The sequence below is a fragment of the Molothrus ater genome, chromosome Z, assembly GCF_012460135.2.
Source record: "Molothrus ater isolate BHLD 08-10-18 breed brown headed cowbird chromosome Z, BPBGC_Mater_1.1, whole genome shotgun sequence".
NCBI classification, from domain to species: domain Eukaryota; kingdom Metazoa; phylum Chordata; class Aves; order Passeriformes; family Icteridae; genus Molothrus; species Molothrus ater.
Window position 1 is genome coordinate 66,606,975 of NC_050511.2, and position 22,704 is coordinate 66,629,678.

Sequence of the window (22,704 nt, forward strand, 5' to 3'; positions counted from 1 at the left end):
GCACAGATAGTCCTGCTGGTGATCCTCATTCTTGCTATTGGAGACTTTGTCATAGGAACATTTATTCCTCTGGAGAGCAAGAAGCCCAAAGGTTTCTTTGGTTACAATGGTATGTTGGAACAGTTTACAGTATGGTAAACAATTCCTTCCTTTGCAAAATAAGCTGCTATTATTAAATTAAACATCTAGTATATCTTACAGTCCTTTTTAACTGTGGAGACTTTTCCTGGTTTCTTGTAACTTCTGCAGCTGGGTCAAAACTTGAGTATTGCTTAATGTTGAATATATATTAAATTTTAAAAAGCTGGATTATACGGGAAGTATTTTTTACATTTAACATTTAAATCTGCTTAAGTTTACTGTCTTGACTTTGAGTTGAAGTGATGAATTAGGGCTTAAATGTTCTACATTTAGTTTTAAGAAGGTCCAGTGACTGTCAGCTTTTTTACTGGTCTGATAGTGGCTGGAATGGGTTCATACTTCAGCTTCCATGTGAATATTGACAGACTCAAATCTTCCTCTGCAGCCGACATATTCATGGAGAATTTTGGGCCGGATTTCCGACAAGAGGAAACTTTCTTTTCTGTGTTTGCCATTTTCTTCCCTGCTGCAACTGGCATACTTGCTGGTGCAAATATCTCGGGGGACCTTGCAGTAAGTAGTGAATTAAAGACATTTTTCATGACCACTCAAGTGTGCATTGACCTCTGTCATCACTGTCCACTGACGTTTTTCTTTCAGGATCCTCAGTCAGCCATACCTAAAGGAACGCTGTTGGCCATCTTAATCACTACATTGGTTTATGCAGGAATTGCAGTATCTGTAGGTAAATAGAGAATGTTTTTAACTTTATCCTTTCACGTTCGTTCTGAGGATGTGTTTTGATTTGGTTTTATGTAATTTGTTATGCAAAGTCGTTATGTAATTGACTTTCCTGCACAGGAAAGTAATAGCCAAAGGTTTGTTGTTTTTGCTGTTGGGAGATTCAGTTTTCAGCTGGTTTTATAATTTCGTGAAGTAACTGATGCTTTTCTAAGAAAAGTGACTGCTTCAGACTAAAGATGACAGAAGACTTCTATCAGTGTTGCCCCATTGTTGCAGTTATTTACATTAAAGGATTTACAGAGTTTAGCAGTGGGATAATCCCTGGATTAGAAAAGCAGGTTTTCAGGAAATACCCACTGAAAAAACACCTGTATTGTTTTGAGGATTATGGTAATCAGCCACATACCTGCAGGGAGCTGTGGGATGATCGGAGAGCACTGTGGTGAGGATGTTTGAGCAGTAATTCCCCAGCTGAGGGAGGAGACCAAGAAAGGCCTTCAGTTCTCATCAGCCCACTTTTGGAAGTGTTATGTTCTTCTGTAAAGAGGAGAAATAATTACAGACTGATCTGAGTCTTCTCTTCCCAGTCTTTCCCACCCCAGAGTTATTTGAAATCCTCTGTAGAAGTCACCCTGGGGTTGATACCAGTCTTGCTGTAGAGCACCACTGGTTTACTATGTTTTTCCCACGTATAAAATAATTCTAGTAACCTTAAGATTACAGGATTGTAATTGAATCATGCACGTTTCTTGCCTGTGATTGGAAACATTTTTTAGTCATGTCACATAAACTAGTTTCTGACAGCAATAATAATTTTTCTTACATGAAAGACCTTGTTTTATAATAGCTGTGGTGCCTTTTGAATGAAATTCCCATTTCTAAGAGGACCATTGATCTTACCACTAATGATACTTCCTTTCCAAAGATACCAATCTTGCTAGTCTGCCTCTGTTGGCTAACGTGGGAGTGTAGTTCTGCCAAATAGTTGCTCTGTAGTGATTGTGCTTTATGCAGCATAATGAGCTACACTCATTTCCTAATTAGATTGACTGCTTAGACCTCTTGCTACCAAATTTGAATCCTTTGGAACCTCAACCCACACAGGACTAAAATTATTGTTAATACTCGCTTATTAATGGAATACTTTGATCAGCTTCCAAACATGAAAAGTGCAGTATAAAAACTGACAAAAGAAGCAGTTTGCAAAACCAACTGGACGTGAAATTGATTCATCACAAACGTTCTGCCGTGTACTGACTTCTGCTTTGAATTCTGCTCGTTAGAAAAAGGCAGCAGGAGTCAGAGATCATGAGTGAAATTTAGCTCCTTTTGAGGCATTGGATTAGGAGTATTGGACACACAAAAATACTTTTATTCCTTTCCCAGAGGAGTGGTGTAAGCAAGTCACTGAAGATGTGAAGGGGCTAGTGAGTGCTGCAGAGTAGTCATATCTGAAGAGGAGGAAGATACTCTGAACTTAACTCACTATTCGTATGCTCTGTAGTAAGTAAGAAGGCTAAACTGAGTAGAAAAAGAAGGAAAACTACTGATCCTGCTGCTAGACCTAGGCAGCTATTTCAGAAGGGTAACTGAGACATTGTAATGCATAATTCAGTTTCATAATTCAGCAAAGGACTGCGGCAGACAAGCAGGTGGCACGAGGAGGCAGATTTCACAGGCAAATTTGCTTAAAGAATCTTGGAAGATAGATTTCAAAGAAGTACATTTACTGCTTTAAGAACAAGGGAAGCTAACAAAAAAAAAAAAAAAAAAAAGGCCAGAGTTCTGAGTAGCATTATGACCTGCTTCCTGTAGTTGTGAAAGTAAAACTAATTCACAAGAGCCAAACTGTAAGTGTTTGCAGCACTAGTAAAATTAAACACTCTGAACTGCACTCTGAAGGGCTGTAGTACGTCTGGAATTCATATATTAAGGAGATAACTTGATAGAGATGGCTGTAAACTTTCTCATGCTTAAAGCCTGGCAAAGCTCTATTTCACTTTGGCAGGAACATGCTTATAAATGCCTGTGAAAAGGTGAAATCTTATTTTCACAGGAGGGAAGACCTAAAGACTTCTAGGGAAAATGCTGCCAGAATCATATAAATAAATAAAACTTTTCTGAATGAATCTTAAAGAAAGTAACATTTATTATTGTTACTTTTATCTAAGTGTCTTCTGCTGAGAACAGAGCAAGCCTGCTGTTCTACATTCTCTCTCAGTAAGGCCCACATTAAGTTTGTTCCTACTGCCATGTCTCTTTCTGCCATATTTTGATTGCATGTCTGAAAGTCCTGCCAAAGCTGAGTTTGAACTTTGACAAGATGAGGAAGAGGAGGGCTGTGATAGTGTACTGTAGGTATTTAATGAGTTGCTCAGTATAATTGGCCTGCCACTGCAATCTTGTCACCAACAAAATGTTGTTTACAAATAGTTCAGCTGAGAAGTGTGTTGTCAAATCCATTATATACTGCTTGAGTGGCTGGGGCTAATACTTGAATAGTGAAGAAAGAAAATTATTTTCCTCTTAACAGAGCTCTTACTCCCAGTTAAACAGGAAAACAATTAAAAAAACCTCAGCTCCTCCACATACTCACAAGAAAAGCATAAGACAGGTGTGTGGTGTAGGGAACTTATTGTAATTTCACCAGTTAGGCATAATAAGTAACTAAAAAAGAAATGAGGAGTGGAAGGATTAATTAATGTCCACCTACTGGGACCAGGTGTTGTGGTGGGCTGTTAATCAAGTTCTGATGGCTCACAAGAATTTAAATATGGTATAACTAATCAGGAATTAATTTTCCCTGTGGAAGAGAGACAACATACATAGATGCCTAGGAATATTACTGAATATACTTAAACTTGCAGCAGATCTCTGCCTTCTTACTTAATTTGTGCAAGTAGTTAATTTAGGTCCTTAGCTGTCACAGGGTTTTGTTGTAAGGCAGTTCTTGTCATTCAGATTCCTGACAGATTAAAGTAAGGGAGTTTTATTGACTGTTGACTTTTCCCCACTCCTTATTTAATTCCAATCCCCACAGTATTTCCTGGTGTTCAAACAGTTTGATTACCTCTACTATTAGATTACAGAATGTTAAATAATACTTAGTCTTATCCAGTTTTTGTCATATATGAGACAAAACCCCCTTCAAATAGAAGACTTAATGGTCTTTTAGGACTCTTTAGTTTTTCTTAATACTTACAGGCTGAAATGCTGTTTCCTCAGCATTTTCTTGACCAGCAAAATTAAAAGTAATCATAGATGAACAAAAGACAGTAGTTAAGGTGATGGATTATAAAAGAATGTGGGAGAAATGGTACTCTGTGTCTGTTTTTCACCAAGAAACCAACTGAAAAATACCATGGTCACATAGGAGATGGCTTACTTAAACATTGGGAAATGGCTTGCAACAGGCTTCCGTGAAACTGATTTTTTTAATGGCTAAGTCATAGTGACTGGGAAAAAAAAAAACTGTAACAAAAAAAAAAGTGTACCTGTCTGCAAACATCTATACACACAAAACAAATCTGCACTCATCTAGGAAAATTGACCAAAAGAGAAAGTATAAAGTCTTAAAACTGTAAACTGGCTTGGGTTGGAAGGGACCTTGAAGATCATCCAGTTCCCTTCCACTGTCCCAGGCTGCTCCAAGGCCCAGTGTCCAACCTGGCCTTGGGCACTGCCAGAGATTGTGCTCTTAAATTTCTGCAAGTCTATTGGCATGGTTTTCCTCTGTGCTAAAACTTTCTGTTTCTTCCTACAATCAGATCTATTAAAAAACTAAAGATTGTTTCAGCCAAGGGAGCAGTTGCTCTGTTTGTATTTGTTCTTCATAGTGAAGATGAGCTTAGTACTGTAGTGTGTTGAAAAACTAAATGTGGTATTTTAATGTTGCTCTGTGATATTATGCTTACATAAAAAGGAGCTAACACATATCCTTAAATTCAGGTTCAGTTTGTTAATGCTTTTTTTTTTTTGTTGTTGTGTCCATTGTAGGTTCCTGTGTAGTTCGAGATGCCACAGGGAATGTTAACGACACCATTGTCAACGAGCTGGCAAACTGCACTAGTGCAGCCTGCAAGCTAAACTATGACTTCTCATCCTGTCAGGCAGGGGCAGGCTGTCACTATGGGCTGATGAACAATTTCCAGGTATAAAACTTCCTCCTTAATCTGTATATTGGGGTTTGTGTTCAGATTTTTTTAAATTTTTTCGGGGGGGAATATTTTTTCTTTTTTTAATTTGATTTGGTTTTTTGTTTTTTTGTTTTGGGGGTTTGTTTTTTTTGGGGTTTTTTTTTTTTTTCTTTTTGGCTTTTTTGTTGATTTGGTGTCTTGGTGGGTTTGGGGTTTTTTTGGTTTGTTGGGGTTTGGGGTTTTTTTTGGGGGGGGTTTTTTGTGTGATTTTTTTGGTTTTTTGTTTGTTTGTTGTTTTTGAGGGAGCTGTAAAGGTTTTTGGTTTGTTTTTTTTTTTTTGCTGGTTTTGGGTTTCTGGGTTGGTTTTTTGGGTTGTTTGGGGTTTTTTGTTGCCTGTTGTTTTGGCAGATCTTGTTTGTTTTTTCCTGGGGTTTGTTGGCTTGTGTTTTTTTTAGTTGCCTGTCAGGAAAAGTCATAGGTTATGTATATTTACCTCCATAAATACAAGTTTAATCTGGAATAGGTGTGTGGTACACTCTAGCTGGTATGCAAAAGAATGAATACATGTTGAAAACTCTTAGGTGTTTATACACAAGTGGCATAAATATTTACTCTTTTTCTGAGCAAATTGTTTATATTTACATGGTGGTGCTGCAGCTTTCTTTAGGTACCTGAATGTCATCATTCACCAGTGAGGGTAAATGTACTGATTTTTCAGTAATGATGCTGATTAATCATAGGTAGCCTCTGTCAGTAATTTGCTTGCTAAATTTTTAAGGTTTTTTAGAAAATACGCTGAAATTTTAAAGACTGTTTTACATGTTTATCACAGCATCCCCTTTAGTGGTAACAAGGTCATGAATTTTCATTAAACATGATGTTGCAGTATTTAAAAATCCTCTGCAAGTTAAGGGGTAATTCACAGTCTTTCACCACAGCCAGCTGGGTTGTTCATGAGCTGCTGGTAAGGGTTTGAAAGAATCCAGGGGAAAATGAATTTACTGCCCACTGATTCCACTTCGGTTTATGACAGTCCCATCTTTGCCCAAAGTTTTTCTAACATGCGTACAAAAAGTTGGCTGGAGATTGAGCTGAGATCCACTAATGAAATTGTTATAGCGTAATAATGTGAGTATCTTGTGGGGTGTTAACTTCGTTCTTGTTCAGGGAAGTCAGAATTGCTGTTGTGGGATTGACAAATTTGCAAAGTCTGATGACTTTCATTGTTTGTTTTAAGCTCAAAAGAACCAACATATTGTCAGATATACATCTGTGAATAGCCTGTAACTGGTTTCCTCTGTGTCTTTAAGTCATGACTGTTGTAAGGTTCTAAACATAAATGTTACTTGTACTTCAGGGTATTTCTGCCTCCCAGATTATTCTTGCCTCTCTCTGTGGAAAAAAGAGTTTCTGTCAATTAGGAAAAGTCACTTTAAAGGTCAGAGGCAGCGCAGATAATGTGGTGCCCCTCACATCCCCCTGCTTTGTTGTAGTTTTGTGAACCTTCTCTGTGAAATTTCATCTTTCTAATACCCAGTGGGACTTAGCCCTTGCTGTTTTTCCCTCTAACCCTCCCAGCTTTTGCTGTGCATCTCTGAGAAGAGTCTGATTCTGTCTTCTCAGAAGGTGTCAGAAGGAAAATGTTTGTGTGAGAGGCTGTTTATCTAATGAGACACTTGTCTGTTTCATAACTGAACTGCTCACAGTTTTGTATCTCTGGTTGTTAGCTGTAAGGAGAGATACTTTTTTTTTTTTCATATGTAGTGCATGGCGTGTGTGGGAAGGGGGGTGTCCACACATGTGCACTTCTCAGGTTCTTTTCTATATGGTAAATAACTGAGAAAAGTACTGCCCAAGCTAAAATTAATCCCTGAGGTGAGGGAATATTGTTGTATTTCTCTTCCAGCTTGAAAACAGGCAGGTTCTGGGGCAGAAAGTGCCAGTTTGTGTTCACAGTGTGATGACTTCATCACTTCAGGACACTCTGTGCTGCAGTCAGTTCTTTTGGCAGAGAATTGATCTGAAGTTCTGCTGGGTCAGCTCAGGGTTTGGGTGTGTTCAGGCAGCTGATGGATGACTTTGTAGTATGATTTACCTGTGGAAATCTTGGATTAGGAACTCTAAATGAGGGCAGGAGGTGAGACAGGCTGTCAGACCTGCCGAGGAAGACCATCTTTAGTTTCTATTACAGTGAATTATAGGTCCTCACAGGCTTCTGATATTTCTGTTCACTGGTTAGTCTGCGCCCAGGCTGTCACCTGGTAGAAGAGTATTTGCAAAAATTTGTTCTGGGCTCTACAGCCTGAGTCTAGAGCTTCCCAACAAAAAGTTACAGCTTTGGGTAATTAAAATGTGGGTATTTTTTTTTTCAACTTTGGATGAAAGTTGAAAGTAGAATGAAACTCAGTTGTTTTAATACAGAATTTTTGTTTTGCTCCAGAGTGCAGGACCAAGGAACTGAATCGTATCAAAATATGGTATTTCATGATCCCAAATGTTTGAAATTTAGGAAACTGCCTTAACTGTAAATGCCAGGCAAACTTAATGAGGCCCTTATCAGCAGGAACTGTATGTCTGTGTCAGCACACCAGTGGTTGCAGGGCCACTCTGCCCTTTTACTCTGCAGGGATGAAAATTTCAGTGCCATGGGGAGCTGCCTTTGTGGGCTCCTTGGTTCATGGTCAGGAAGTCTGGATTGTGTTGGGGATGGAGGGAGGGGACACTGATTCTGCTGGATCTGGTTCCCCCCTGTGTTCTCCCAGCTTAGAGAAGCTTCCTAAAGTCACTTAACTAACCTAAGGCATAACTTGCTAGCTTTTAAAATGGCAAATATTAATTGCATAGGCTTGGCAGGGATGTCTCTCAAATTTATAAAACGGGGTAATAGTCAAAAATAATGAGTGTCAGTAATTGGAGGCATTGGACAGAACCTAGGAAGAGAATGTAAAATGTAAGTTGGTTGTCAGAAGCAAATAGCAAGTTGAGGCAAGTGTAATAAGGTAAAGGCATCAAAATATTTTACATGTGAGAAGAAAAGTGAGGGAAACTTGTACACAGATTCCCTCTATAATGAGGGAAGATTGATTAAGCCATCCTTGAATGGGAAAAATATTTACATACTACTTCTATAAAAATTAATGTGCATTTGTTAATTATGTTGCTATAGCAGATGTTTCTTTCTACAATAGTAGCAAAGCATTTGCACCTCTTAAATTTCATTCTGTAACATAATGTAGGGTTATTAGAAACTATCATTGAAAACTGTAACTTTTTCTGTTGCTTATAGAATTAAATTGAACTGGGGCATAGGAGAGATAGCTTAATAGATGTGTTGTTAGTCTTACTCCTCTATGATTATAGGCCTGGCGTGCCTTTTTTTTTGTTTTTTTTTTGTTTTTTTTTTTTTGTTATAACCTTGCAAGTAGGCTTGAGGAAGTTCTCTCCTTCATTTGTTACACTACTCTGACAGACACTTTAGTCTCATTTTTTGCAACCTCCATTTATTAAATTTCTCTTTCAAGCAAGGCATGCCTTGGACTGACCTGTGAAACCTGATGTAGTGCAGCAGATTCAGCTGACTCAGAGGCCCAGCTGCCATTGTCAGTCTGGTCTGGAGAAATCCACTAAATTTTACCATGAATTTAGCCCTAGTGAACAAAGCTTCCTCAGTCATCTCTACATTATGTCTGAGAACATCTGACCTAGTAAGATTTATTTAGACAGCAAGATTTTACCATCTCAGGTGACAATAACTTTAAAACAGGAGACTTCTGCATGTTTTTTCTTGCCTTCCTTTGATTGCTCTCCTGATAATTTAAATGAGATTGCCAGGGTGAAAAAGGCAAGGAAGCAGCGCAAATGATGCAGAACCACATTGTGCTTGAAAAGCCCCCTGATGAGTTTGGTCTGCTGACTAAAATTCTTCAGCACTGGCTGTCTTTAAGCAACTTCAGCTTTTTTTCCCTGTAAAGGAAAGTATTCTATTAAACCATGAACATTTTTTAATTACACAGTTGTGTATCTTAAATCACATGATAGATGCAAAGCTGCATGCAGCTATGGTACAGGTATAATCTGTAGAAAAGTGGAGTCACAGATTTACGGTCCCTTTACGTTGAAAGGGACCTTAAAGACGATCTTCCAATCCACATGGGCATATACAGGGATGGCACTCACTTTTTATAATCTCCCTCTTTTTTAAGGCCCCTTGAGGTACTGGAAGGTACCAGCTCATTACTCATCCAGTTTACATTTGACTTCTGTCACTGAGATTACAGAGATGTGCTGGGATTTGATGTTGGGGAGATAGGAAGCAAGTTTGTCTGGACCTTCAGGTTTTGACTGGGGAAAAAAAAGCCTAACTTAAAATGGAGATTCTGAGAAAAGTGGTTTTCACATGATTTATCACTTGGGGTTTCTGAGACCGTGTTAGTTAGCAATTGGTTAGCTGGAATACGTAATACATTCCAAAGTATTTCTTCTTCCATTACTTCCTTCTAATCTTCTTATGCGCCCATGAAGACTTTTGCCCTTGGTAATTTGAGCTTCAAATTATATTGTATGAAAAGCCACCACCTCTTGTCCTGAAATCAGGATGCATTTATACTCCCTGCTCTGTCTCTAGCTCATTCATTTATATGAATGCATGATATACAGACAGCTTTTAAGTGAAGAGTGTGTAGTATTTTTTCTTTTCTGTTTGTGTAGTTATGGTGCCATCTGTTTGTTTAGTGTACCTTTTTCTGTATTTTAAAAAAAATTATTTTGGTTTTCAGGTCATGAGCATGGTATCAGGATTTGCACCACTGATTACTGCAGGTATTTTCTCAGCCACACTGTCGTCTGCATTAGCATCTCTTGTGAGTGCCCCTAAGATCTTCCAGGTGAGTAAGGGAAGAAAATGGTAACATTTTGAAGAATATTTAATTTTGAGTCATGATTTTTGGAAGGGGGCTTTGACACACTGCCATCATTATCCATATCAGATGACATCAGTGGATTGTTCTAATATTTACCTGTTGCTTGGAATGGGAGAACAGTTTATTACTGTTTCTTGGGGTTCCTGAGTGTATTTTGCTCTATCTTCTTTTTAACTATTGAATCTCCTTCTCTGTCTTAATTTGGGTTAAAAGGAGTTAAGTGGGGAGTCAGTTGTATTGATGCAGAGAACTAGTGTGTATATTGAGCAAAGTTTCCACTTCCTGAGAAAATAAAATATGGGAAAAAAGACTTTGTGATTCTAAGACAGTAGTCAAGTAAAACAGACAGTTACAGAAAAGCAAATTTGCTTCTTGCAGGTGGACATTACTTAAGGATAGAAAAGTGGAAATGCAAAATGTCAAGATGCAATGACATTTGAGAATCCAATTAGTGTATGGTGGCTATAAACTACCCAGAAATGTTCAGAAAGATACTATGCAATGGAAGATGGCATGAGCAAAATGCATGTTGACTCTTGATTTTTTTTTTTAAATTTTTTTTTTTAATTTTTCCCCTTAGGCTTTGTGCAAGGACAGCATTTATCCAGGATTTCAGATGTTTGCTAAAGGCTATGGGAAGAACAATGAGCCACTGAGAGGATATATTCTAACATTTTTAATTGCTCTTGGATTCATACTAATCGGTTAGTTTGAAATTATAGTCAATCTCAATCTCCTTTTGTCCTTTAGAAAGCATTCCGGTGCATGTTGTGAACTTGATGACAGGGTCCTAGAGATCTAATGTACAGCTTAATTCTAAGTCAGCACTCTAAATCTGGTTATTTTGAGGCTTACTTTCTCCTCCTGTCTTCTAGATACAACTCTGTCAAGAGCTGCAGTAAATTTTAACTGCAATTCTCTTTTTAATCATAGGTCTCTGTCTTTAGGTGCTATCAGTCAATAGAAATGCATTCTTTGCTTGAGACAGTGTTAACATCCTGTAAATATGAAAGTTTATTTCAGATTTTTAGTAATGGCAGCTTCAGTAAAATGCAAGCTTGCATGAGCAATATTATTTAAAATGTGCTTTTCTGTTAAGTTACAAATGGCAGAGCTGAGTGCTGACACTGCTGTTGCTAAAGGTTCTCTAGGTTATAATTAATTACACATGTTCTCTGTAGGTGGCAAACTGATTGTGCTGTGTCCATCTATGAGTCCTGAGCCCGTGCTTTCAACTTCTTTTCCCAATTTGCTCTGTCCTCCTTCCTCCACATCTCTGCTTGAGGCAGAGATACACCCTTGGGGTCCCTGCTGAGCCATGCTGACTGGAAGCTTGATTGCAGCTAGAAACTTGACTAGGATGGTGCATTTTGATCACTTTTTTTTTTAAATGATGGTGAGAATACACATAAAATTGTTTTGTACCATGCTGCCTCAAGGAAAGGAGAGAGCATCAGGTTTTTCCTCTCACTGAAGGGGGTGTAAGCATAATTTACTGCTGTGATGGTGTTGGTCTGTGATATTTATGTCTCCTGGAATTCTTCAGAACCCAGTGTGTTAGTGCACTGTTTGATCCAAGCCCTGCTGGGAATGAAATTTTCTCAATTAATGATCTTGAGAAAGTATGTAGCATGTCCAGAGTGCTTCTAGAACACTTGGTAGTGCTTATGTTTTTGAAGCTGAAAGCTGCACTTCCTAACTGTTAAAAAGATAACTTAGTAAATAGGAGATCATTGACATAAAGTTCTGTCAGCAAAAAGGGTAAACTGCATTCCCTTAGAGTTTATAAAAAAATAAGATTCTCTGCAGCAGAATTTTTTCACTGTAATCTTCAAAACCATCGGGTGATACCTTTGATAACGCCTTGCTTTCTTCTTTTTTCATTTTACAGCCGAACTGAATGTCATTGCTCCAATTATTTCTAATTTCTTCTTGGCCTCATATGCCTTGATTAACTTCTCTGTATTCCATGCTTCTCTTGCAAAATCTCCAGGTAGGAATTACTCATGGCATTAAAAGCTTAATATGTTGTATTCATGGGTCTTCTGACGTTTTGAGCACTGGGTGATCCAGTAGGGCTTGGGGGCTGCTAATTTTGTCACCTTTGCTGAGGGAACACAAGGTAATTCAGAGTTTATTCAGAAACTGAGGAAGAAAGCATTTTTGCTAATTCAGTAGCTGGTGCTGGGAAACCACCTTTTGTTGTCTTCAGTTTTTGTTAATGTTTCATATTCCAGACAAGAAGAAACAGGAATTGGTGGTGGTATTGCCCCATTTTTCTGGCCTTTAGTGTGGGTTAAAGTACAGGAATAAGCCAAAACCTGGTACCTGCAGGAACAGATGTACATTATAGCCAGTTCACATGCAGTTGTACTGGAATCACTCCCCTAAAAGCTTCTTAAGTTACTGAATGGGTAGATTTATTATTTTTCTTCTCAGAAGGTGGGTATAACAGTTTGCATAACAGTTCTAACTTTAATCACTCTACTTGTTAATCTTGGATGTGTTCATGGAGGTGTGTATACCTGATTTTTGGATAAACTTGTGGCAAATAATGTAAAACACTGGCAGTCCAGTACTTGGATGTACCCAAGTTCTGTTTGGATATACCTGTCCTTTTCATGTGGTGAGAACTTTTCATGTATGTGAAAACAGTAAAAATGCACAACTAAAAACATACATATGTACGTAAGAAACTGAGGTATGAGATGATGATTTATGCTTTTCTACCTTTGAAAGGAAAAATCTAATGTCAGGCAACCTGGTTCAATAGACATACTAGCACAAGCATCCTCAAACTTCCCTTCTGAGCTGTGCTTTTAGGGGGAAAAATTAGGAGCATTTACATATCTGTGTGAGAAAGCTGGAAATTCATTTGAAAGGTGCTGGAAAATGGAAAGCATAAATGTGCCATTCTGCATTTACATCACTGAAACTCAGATGTTAACATGTAATGAATGCAGAATACCAGGGAAGGGAAGGGAACAAAGTGCAGTGCCTTCCTTCTTTTACATTTTAAATTTAAATTAATTTTCCCCCTCTTTTTTCTACCCTCCAAAATTTTATTTTGACTAGGTTGGCGGCCTGCTTTCAAATACTACAATATGTGGATTTCTCTCATTGGAGCTATTCTGTGCTGCATTGTAATGTTTGTCATTAATTGGTGGGCAGCACTTCTAACTTATGTAATAGTCCTTGGGCTTTACATCTATGTCACTTACAAGAAGCCAGGTATGTACAGGGGCTTCTTTTGGTTGTGGAGGGGGGAAAAGAAGGGAAAAAAATACGGCCTTGTCAGGGAAAAACCCCAGCAACTTCTTTCTGTTTGGACCACTAGATTAATTTTCCATTTCAGCCTTTTTAGTTGTAATTAAATGGAATTCTTCCTGCATCGTCATTGCTGTTCCCCCTCCTCCCAAATTATGAAGATGCCACTTGGACATAAATGTCTGAATGGCAATTGGATGAAAAGGTGCATATGGAAAATGGTAAATTCATTATGGCTATCAAGAGATGTGTATATGGGAGGAAAAAGATGATAGTGGAGTCTTCCTTTTCCTCGTAAAAATAATAATCTGAAAGGATCTGCTTTATGTAGCATTTTTCCACTGAAAATAATCTGACTTTGTTCAGGACGTGTTTTGAGATTCAGTTTTTTCTTTGCTGTGGTATAAAATAGCACAGCATTTTTTCCTCAAGTGGTATTCTTTTGACTGTGAAGTTGTTGAGGTCTTCAAAATGTGGAGATAAAAAAAGCCTCTCTTCCATAACTTTTTTGCTTAAACTTCTACGGAAATGTTATCTTTAAATATAATTGCCTGTTAAGATGTAGGGTTTGTTGACTGGTATTGTATAAAATGTAGCAAGGTGTAGCTTAAATCTGCGGGTTTAGTCAATGTCCAGCATTCATTTTGTGATCATGAAGCTTTACAACAGACAAGTGTAAATAACACACTGGAACCTCAAATCTTTGAGCAGATGTGAACTGGGGATCCTCAACTCAAGCCTTGACTTACCTGAATGCTCTGCAGCATTCCATCCGGCTCTCAGGAGTGGAAGATCACGTGAAAAACTTCAGGTAACACTGAAAGACAGGAAATTAATTCTCTGTTCACTAGGCTGCTGTCACAAGGTTTGCCGTCAGGGTTCCCATTAAGGCATTGTTCATCTCCTGTGATTCATCCAAGTAAATGGAATTACAGATTAATGGGATTGTGAGTAGAGGTGCCATCCTCTGAGGTTATGAGGAACCTGGCAGCAGCAGAGTTTTCAACAAAGCACCCATGAAAATGAAATGGAGCAGCTAAGGAGATTGTGAGATTACTTTAGGGGATTCATATGGTATCACCTATTAATTATGATGATGATGAGAAGTGATCTCCTGTAATGACTTCTGAAGTTTGGACACTTCCTCTTTTAAAATTGGTTTTAAAAGTTGCCTTTGACTTACTTGCACTAGGTTGGCTCTGTCTTCTGAAGGAAGGTAATGTGAAAGATGAGCAGATGATTCCAGTATTTCTGCTGGACACAGGAGAATATAAGTGACAAAAATGCAAGGGACGTGACTTATCAGTGGGGAAGAAAAACTTAATCCCTCTGCTCTAGTCTTGTCTAAGATCTGTTCTTCAACTTTTTAAATCTGTAGATTTTCAGATTTAATGGGATTACTGAATTTTTATGCAATTAGTCATAGATCTGCTGACAGTTGGGTAACAGCTGATCTTTTCTTAATTTAACATAGTCTTGTAGAAGTGGACAAGGTTATTAAATTTGCAGTGATGAATATGTTATTATGGCTAATATTTGGAAGAACCTTTTCTGTTACTAAAAACCCCCAGAACTCCAGATTAATTCTAATGCCAATCTTCTTTTTTTCCCCTCATAATCCTAGACCTCAGTGCTTAATTATGACAGGTGCTCCAAATGCACGTCCAGCTTTGCTTCACCTTGTCCATGCTTTCACCAAGAATGTGGGCTTGATGATCTGTGGCCATGTACATATGGTAAGTTTATTCTGTCTTTACTTTATAAAGTTACTTTGGTGGTGTTTTTCTTCTCTCTGCTTTCTTGTTTGGTTTGGTTTTTTTAACCTGTTTGGCTTAGTTTGTGGCTCATATTTAAGTTTTGGATTGTTTATTTGTTTGGGTTGTTTTCTTTTTAAATGAAAGCATCATTAGACTTTAAAAAGCACATGAAGAGATTTACTGGTAAGTTTTGCTAATGGATCATGACTATGCCAGTTAGGTGTACTACAGGGAAAATTTGTAAAAATATCACTACCTTTGATAATTTGATGCTTAAATGCTGAAGGACCTTTTTACTTCTAATTTAAGTGAACACTGGGAGATTGATTCCCTTGTAGAGTTCTTAAAAAGCCTGAGAGAAAAGAAACCTTGAGCAGGGAAGTCAGTATCAGTGTAGCCAAGAGCTAAAAATTGCTTTTAACCTTCCAAGTAGCTTTTTATTCCTTCAGTTATCAGATTAATTTAATTGTCAAGTGTCTCCTCTTCCCCTTCTGACCAGCCCCTGATATTTCACTAAGTGTGAAATTAGTGAAATTTGATATTTCACTAAGTATCCTTGGATGTTTTTGTCAGAATATCAAGTGAGGATATGTTTGCAGAGGTTCTGCAAGGATATAATTCTGACAGTTCTTACTACTTAGTGTCTTACCTGGCAATCTTGAGTGGTTTTGTGATGGTGGGAAGGAAGCAATTTCCAAGGGGCTTTTCTTCAGAATCAGCTTGTCATAAGCTGTGTTGATTGAGATACAGGGTTGCTGTCATACGGTGACCTGTACCAAAACTTCCATTTAGCTACAGAGAGGCTGTGGCATCTCTGATAAACTTAGATAAATGCATTTTACCACACTGGAATTGTGTAGTTTTGCTTCCTATCTTAAGGCCAAACTTCTGTCACATCACTAAGAGCATTTAAGCAAGTGTGTGACTAAGAGATGTAATCCAGGACTGGCACGTGTCACCTACCCAGAGTTCTGCAAGGCCTTCAGCACAGTCCCATGGGACATTGGCATCTCCAAACTGACGAGACCTGGGTTTGAAGGGTGTAGGATTGAGTGGATGAGGAGTTGTGGCCAGTGGTCAGTGATTCCATGTCCAGCTGAGGGCTGGTGATGAGTGACGTCCCTCAGGGCTTTGCTCTGGGACTGGGGCATCCTTCATAGGTGACATGGACAGGGAGAGCAGGGCCACCCTCAACAGGTTTGCAGCTGACACCAAGCTGAGGGTGCTGGTGACACACCTGGAAGACATTGAGTAAAAACATGGATTGCTCTTAAATGTGTTTAAATTTATTACACTCACCAAGTGTGACTTGCTTCTGATCTAATGAACAGATTAAAGCAAATCAGGTTAATGCAGTCCACATACAGATACTCTGTCTCAAAAAGCTTTCAATTTATGTCTATATAAACTTAATATTTCAATGAATATGAAAGGACAAACTGAAGACTGCTAGGGAGATAAGATATCACAGATGTAATCACTGCCATTTAAAAGTAGGGCTGTACAGGAAAGAATAAGCTGGTGTCATCCTTCTTGCAGGAAAGCAACTCTGAAGATTCTTTGGGAGCATATTCTTTCCCTATTTAAAATTACTTTCTTAAAGGAAGGGTGGCACTGCCTCATTCTTCAGTAGCTTTGACCGTTTGGTTGACTCTGTGTCCTTCTGCAAAAACTGGGCTGCTGTGTTCTTGATTGTTCCTTGTCCTGTATTCTGCATTTTGATGTCTAGGAGGAACACAAAAGATTCACCCCCACAGAAACAACATAAAGGAAATATTTAAAGAGGAGGTGACTTTGCAGGGTACAAAGACTCCCTTAAAGTGTAATTTTAAGTCATCCTGCATCTGTGTATATTTTTTTACAAAGCCCTTTTCTTTTAAAACCATGTTAATGCTTTGGAGGACAAGCTGATGCCCACCCCCGGGGGAAGAGGGTTGTGCTCTGCCAGGAACAAGATTGCTAAAGTTTGAGCAACCCTCTTCCTAAAGATGGTAAAAGTTCTTCACTTTTTGCTGCTGACAGTGCCTGCTATTTTGTAGTTTGGGGTGTTACTGGTAGTGTGCAAGCATGTTTTGAGGTTTTCTGAATTTGAATTTTTTTCTAGTAGTGACTAAAAAATTGGGAGGGGCTTTTTTACTCCCATTACTCCTATTCCTAATTCTTGTTCCCTCCCCTCTTATTATTTCCTTCTTTTGAAAGGGTCCTCGGAGGCAAGCCATGAAGGAACTGTCAACTGATTTGGCCAAATATCAGCGATGGCTAATTAAAAACAAGATGAAAGCTTTCTATGCACCAGTGCATGCAGAGGACTTGAGGGATGGAGGACAATACCTAATGCAGGTATTTAAAAAAAAGATGTTAAAGTGCTGAAGATGCACATCAAAATCGGAAGGGGCTTTATACTTTGAAGTACATTCCTTTTGCAGAATTATCTTAAAGCTTTGATGAAAATATTATTCTCGTAAGCAGAAAACAGAGCCTTTAGTTATGTCAGTAACATGTTACTTTATAAAATACTTCTTGTTCTTCTTAGGCTGCTGGTTTGGGTAGAATGAGACCTAACACCCTTGTTGTTGGATTTAAGAAAAACTGGAGACAAGGTGATATGAGAGATGTTGAGACCTACATCAATTTATTCCAGTAAGTAAAAAATACAGAGTTTTAGCTGCTATGCTCCATTTCAGTATGTTTGGTAGTAAGAAAGTTCTTACTACCAAAGTAAGAACTTTACCAAAGTAAGAAAGTTACATGAAGTCTCTTTCAAGTGGACGTAGATTTTCCATTCATCAGTCTTGAACACCTTGGGATTTTTCTGACATGGAAATTAATAAGCAAATCAGTGTAGTTTAAGCAGATTAGAAATCTCCATGATAACTTTCTGCATCAAAAAAGAGTTGTGGCAGAGGCCTGAGGTTGGAGAGCTACTGTCTGAGAAGGAGGGGGAGCACTTTGCTCACAAGATACACAGCACTGACACCCAGGCTAATACAGGAAGGAGAAGAGAAGGGAAATCCCAGAGTAAATTGACAGTACTGAAAGGCCAGACCACTTGTGGCTGAAAAATTTAATAAGAGCAACTTGTGCTCCTACCCAAACACTTAAAGGAAAAAAACAATGCTTATTTTACTTACAGAGAGGTTTTTGTGTTCAGCTGAAGTGCTGGTTAACCCACTTCCTTTCTGCTTTATATTTCTCATTTTCTGTGCTTTTAAAAGAGAGAGGGGATGGGGCTTTAAGCTTTACAGGCAGATATTAGGAAAGGACGAAGAAAAGTCATCTCACCTTGGTCTTTAAGAGAAAAGCAAGGGCACCAAATAAGGAAAAATAAGGAAACAAGTTGGTTAGTTTTTTTCTTTTTTTTCCTATTTTATTTTGGGATGGCTTTTGCAGGAAGATCTGTCAAGGTCAGCAAGTCATGTGGTTCTCCACAACCCTAAAGAAACCTCAGGAGGTAATAACTGCAGGTCAAATGTATTTCTGGAAAACTAAAAGTTTCTGAAGCACACAAAATAGAAACACATCTAATCTCTGCAAATCTAACACATTAAATAATGAAATTAAATTGTTCACTAATAAACACAACAAATCTCAAATCAACCTCAATTTTTCTTGCACTTATTATAGAATACATTGATACTTCAAACATTTTTAATCAAGTCTTACTACTTCTAAAGTAAAGTGTTTAATTAGTGGAATCCTGAGAAATTTCTGTGGAAATTATATGGGAGGGAGTTCTCTGATTTATGGTTGTTTGCACTGAACAAGGTATTTATATGCAAAGGACAGTGATTAATGACTAATGCAAACTGTATGATATGGTTGAGTTTATCTTTTTCTTGTCTTATATTTTGGGGGTGGGGTTGTTAACTAATTTTACTCCACTTTTACTCAGCAATTTATTCAGGGTTTTTGCTCTTTTCTACAGTAATGAAGTTCTGCCTCTTTATTTTTGACTGGAGTGAGTTTCAGCTCTATCAGATGTAATGGGGCTAGGCACATTATAGCTGACTTACAGCTAGTTTGATATTAAATTGCATCATCTTAGGTGTTTTCAATATCCAAACGTTTGGAAAGATGTCAGAAATCTTTGATTCTCAGCTCAAAAAGATCTTCTCAAACCTCTTTTTCGATGGATGGAGATAAAAATCGAAATTTCTTGGACAATCTTACTACCTGTGCAGAACTTGAGTGACCTGTTCATGATGATTTTATTTAATCACTGTTTACATAGTGGAGAGAGGGAGTAGAAGGAATAGGCATCCTTTTTAAATACTATTTTTCCTAAAATGATGTTCAGGTAATATTTTGGATTTGAAGCTAAAGCAAATTCATAATTTGAGACTTGCAAAGGCAGTGCTTAATCCCTGGAATTTGTTCAGGCAGGGTGCATTTTTCATTTGGAAAAGAAAAAGCTTTAAACTACTTTGATTTTGTCCCTTTTGTTTAGTGATGCCTTTGATGTTCAGTATGGTGTAGTCGTCATTCGCCTCAAGGAGGGCCTGGACATTTCTCACCTTCAGGCCCAAGGTATGACTTTGTTCCATGTGGTGAATTTGCTGTTCTAATTCCCTCCTGCAACTGCATTCTGAAAATATTAAAGCTGTGTAAAAAAATCCACCAAACATCACTTCTTTGGTACAATAAAATTCAGTGAAATTAGTAAGTCTGAACTGTAAGATAGTAACTCATGGTCAGCAGCACAGCTTGGATTTCTGTGTTTCACATTTCTGTATTTGCAAATTTTATACAAATGCTTCCAGAAGAACTGCTGCTTTCCTGAAACTAATTAGTGATGCTGGCAAGTTGGCATCAAATATTTGGGGCCCAAGCCCAGAAGTTGTAAAATCACAACAAATACTGCACTATGCAGGGACGCCATTGAGTTTGGTGGGGGTTGCCAACCCCTACACAGACTAGCCTAGGGACTCTGATTCAAATTTGGAAAGGTTTTCTGTGTAGAAGACTTGGTTGTGCTTTCTGAGTAGTGTTCTTAAGTGGAATGGTGTAATTTTAGTTAAATTCCGGGCCTGTGAGCTTTGGTGCAGCTGCCCTGATTTGATAATGTGTAATTTGTGGCTTGCTCCACGCACTGCTGCTACCTTGAGGAGAAATGACACAAGGAGGAGCATCCCCCTGAAAAAGGAGGATCCTTCATTGAAAAAGATTAATGTTTTAGTATTTTTAATCCCAAAGATCAATGTTTTAGTGTTGGAGAGAGTCAAGGAGGCTGTCACCATGTGCAGGAGGGCAGAGGAGTGTGAGAAATGGCAAGGAGTGTGAACCTGCAGTGTGGAAACAACGCTGCTGAGAAAACTGGGAATGTAACCACTGGGAACTCTGAGTTTGCTTCAGCTCCGACAGCTGCTCCACAGAAGCCAGAACTGGAAAAAATAGGCTTGACAGTGAGACAGACACACTTGGTCTGTGCTGTGCCTGAGGCTCATCTTCCTCTTGGAGTTAAAAGCAAAAACAGAAAACATTTCACCGATTGATTTTTTTTTTTAATCATTTTCTAGTTGTAGTTCCAGTGTTACCTAGCTCTGTTTCTGGGTGGTGTGGTTGCAATCAGCAACCACAGCCTGGGAAAGGAACAGAGAATGACAGCTCTGCTCATGGGAGGAGCCTCTTGGTGCCCCGAAGAAGTTCACAGAATATTTTTGTGTTGGTTTTCCCCCCTCCTGCCCTCTTCGCTGTGGTCTAACAGTTGCAACAGCATGTAATTAATTTTGAACCGGCTCAGAACAGGCACATACCTCTGTTGGTACTATTTGTAACAATTCAGTGGTTTCTAATAGGTTTTTTGCTTTCACAAAGATCTGCTGTCATCCCAAGAGAAGTCTCCCTGTGCCAAGGATGTCATAGTAAAAGTGGATTATAGCAAGAAGTCTGAGACAGACACTTCCATAGCTTTTGCTCCATCATCCAGTGAAAGAACTCCCACTCCACGCAAAGGTAACTGCTAGTTAGCAATGAACCTTGAATTCTCACTCCTCCTCTCTCTCATTCCTCCTCAGTTCCTCTCTCTCTTTGCCCAGGGATTATTTAGGGGTTTTTTGTGTGTGTGTGTGTGGAATAGAAGAGTTATGCTTTTATAGATGTTGATGTCTAATCTCTTAAGTAGTTTGTGTCGGATCTTACCAGGATGTAGAATAAATATTTGTTTCACGTCCCCTAAATAAACCAGGTGGTAGACAATGACTTAAAATAGATTTTTTTTTGCTATTGAGTTTGAGAGACAGTCAAAAGTGCTTGGGATTGTGCCCCACATCTTACGAGTGATGAGAGGGCTGCTAAATTTATGGAAGTTTTTTAATCTCAGACTAGAAAATGTGCATATTATGTGCATATTAACAGATACAAATCATTCAAGATACTTTGACATGACAGTAAACAACTTTACTCTTTTCTTACAAAGCAAAAGCCTTAATAGTTAGATGGGTAGTGGAGGTACATGTAACTTTTTGGAAGTAGAAATGAATCTTAGGATTTGGTAGACTGCATCTGTGTGCTTTTCTCTGTGCAAAAAAAAACCTGCTTCATTTCACGTCTTTACTTTCTATTTTTTTTTAATTTACATTTGTATTGTGTTCATTAATATCACAAAGGAAATTAACCTTTTTATTTTGTATCTTTAAAAACCTTCCAGAGGAGGATGAGGATGGAAAGACTCCAACACAACCACTGTTGAATAAAGGCAGGCATTTTCCATCTTTTTGTGTTAAATCATTCATCCACACTGTTGATTTTAGTTTTCCTTTTGTAATTCTTTCTACACCTAAGTACCAGAGAGGAAAATACCAACCATGCCATGTTTATTTGTTTCTTCATATCTGCTTTAGAATGTGCTTCATCCTTAGGGATTAGGCTGTGGAAAAAAAAAAAAGGCAACATTGTGGAAATTCCCAGAAGAAGTTGCTACTGAGAAAGGATTGTGCATAAGTGTAGGAATTTAAAAAAAAAACAAAAAAAAAAAAAAAAAAAACAAAACCAGAAATTAAGAAGCTCTTTTGGTAAAGTAACATTTGAAATGTATTCATGACCTTTCTGCTCTCTCAGTTCTGTGTCTCAGGTGTCTGCCTGGGGCCTTGCTTGGTTCAGGAAACAGCATCTGATGGTGCAGTGGAGGTGCCCTCAGTTTATTCAGTGTTCCTTCCATAGTCATGGTGGTTGCTCTCTTATTTGCAAATAGTTCAATACCCTCAAAACTCAGGCTTAGCACAGCTACCCAGTGAGGTGAACATGTTGAAATGATGCAAAGTAGTCTTCCAAATCAGCATTTTGAGAAATTTGCTGAGCAGTTTTCACTAACTTGTTCTGAGTTAATCAGGTATTTTTGCCTTAACTGCAATTAATCTGAACTGTTTTGACGTTGTCTTCATAATTTCAGCAGCTAGGGGCTTTTGTGTTTTAATAATGGAGAGTGAGATTGTATCTTGAAGCACAAGATGGCAGTTTGGAAGAAGTCCCAGTATGCAATAAAGTAGTATATTAATGTAAATCAGTCACAGATGTGCTCTAAATTAAAAAAATTCCTAATAAAATAAGGACAGAGACAAATGTCATACTCCTGGCTCTTGCTCAGACTGAGGTTTTAATTACGAGAAAGAGGTCAGGGATTTTTTCCTGCAGTTCAAAAATGGGGTCTGTATTATTCTAATTGAAAATGGTATTATTGTCTTTTCTCAGTAAATGAAATTACTTTGTTATGCAAAACAGTGCTTATTGCAAAAGGGCCCAATATGCATAAATAGCATTTAATTTTACCACATACTTAAAGAAATCTGGATTTAAGGAGAGAAT

General features: G+C 38.2%; 1 protein-coding gene across 2 annotated transcripts in view; it reads left to right on the forward strand.

The window, feature by feature from the left end:
• SLC12A2 (solute carrier family 12 member 2) overlaps positions 1-22,704 on the forward strand; it is a 54,410-nt gene that overhangs the window by 23,785 nt on the left and 7,921 nt on the right. Inside the window, exons 7-21 of one of the 2 annotated variants that reach the window (XM_036403036.2) lie at positions 1-109; positions 527-654; positions 742-826; positions 4,822-4,976; positions 9,737-9,844; positions 10,461-10,584; positions 11,772-11,873; positions 12,956-13,111; positions 13,859-13,958; positions 14,772-14,883; positions 17,104-17,244; positions 17,438-17,544; positions 19,352-19,431; positions 20,719-20,856; positions 21,551-21,598. In XM_036403036.2, coding sequence (XP_036258929.1) covers positions 1-109; positions 527-654; positions 742-826; positions 4,822-4,976; positions 9,737-9,844; positions 10,461-10,584; positions 11,772-11,873; positions 12,956-13,111; positions 13,859-13,958; positions 14,772-14,883; positions 17,104-17,244; positions 17,438-17,544; positions 19,352-19,431; positions 20,719-20,856; positions 21,551-21,598 — 1,693 coding nt within the window. The remainder of the gene's footprint in view (positions 110-526; positions 655-741; positions 827-4,821; positions 4,977-9,736; positions 9,845-10,460; positions 10,585-11,771; positions 11,874-12,955; positions 13,112-13,858; positions 13,959-14,771; positions 14,884-17,103; positions 17,245-17,437; positions 17,545-19,351; positions 19,432-20,718; positions 20,857-21,550; positions 21,599-22,704) is intronic. The other variant, XM_036403037.1, reaches the window with a different exon arrangement.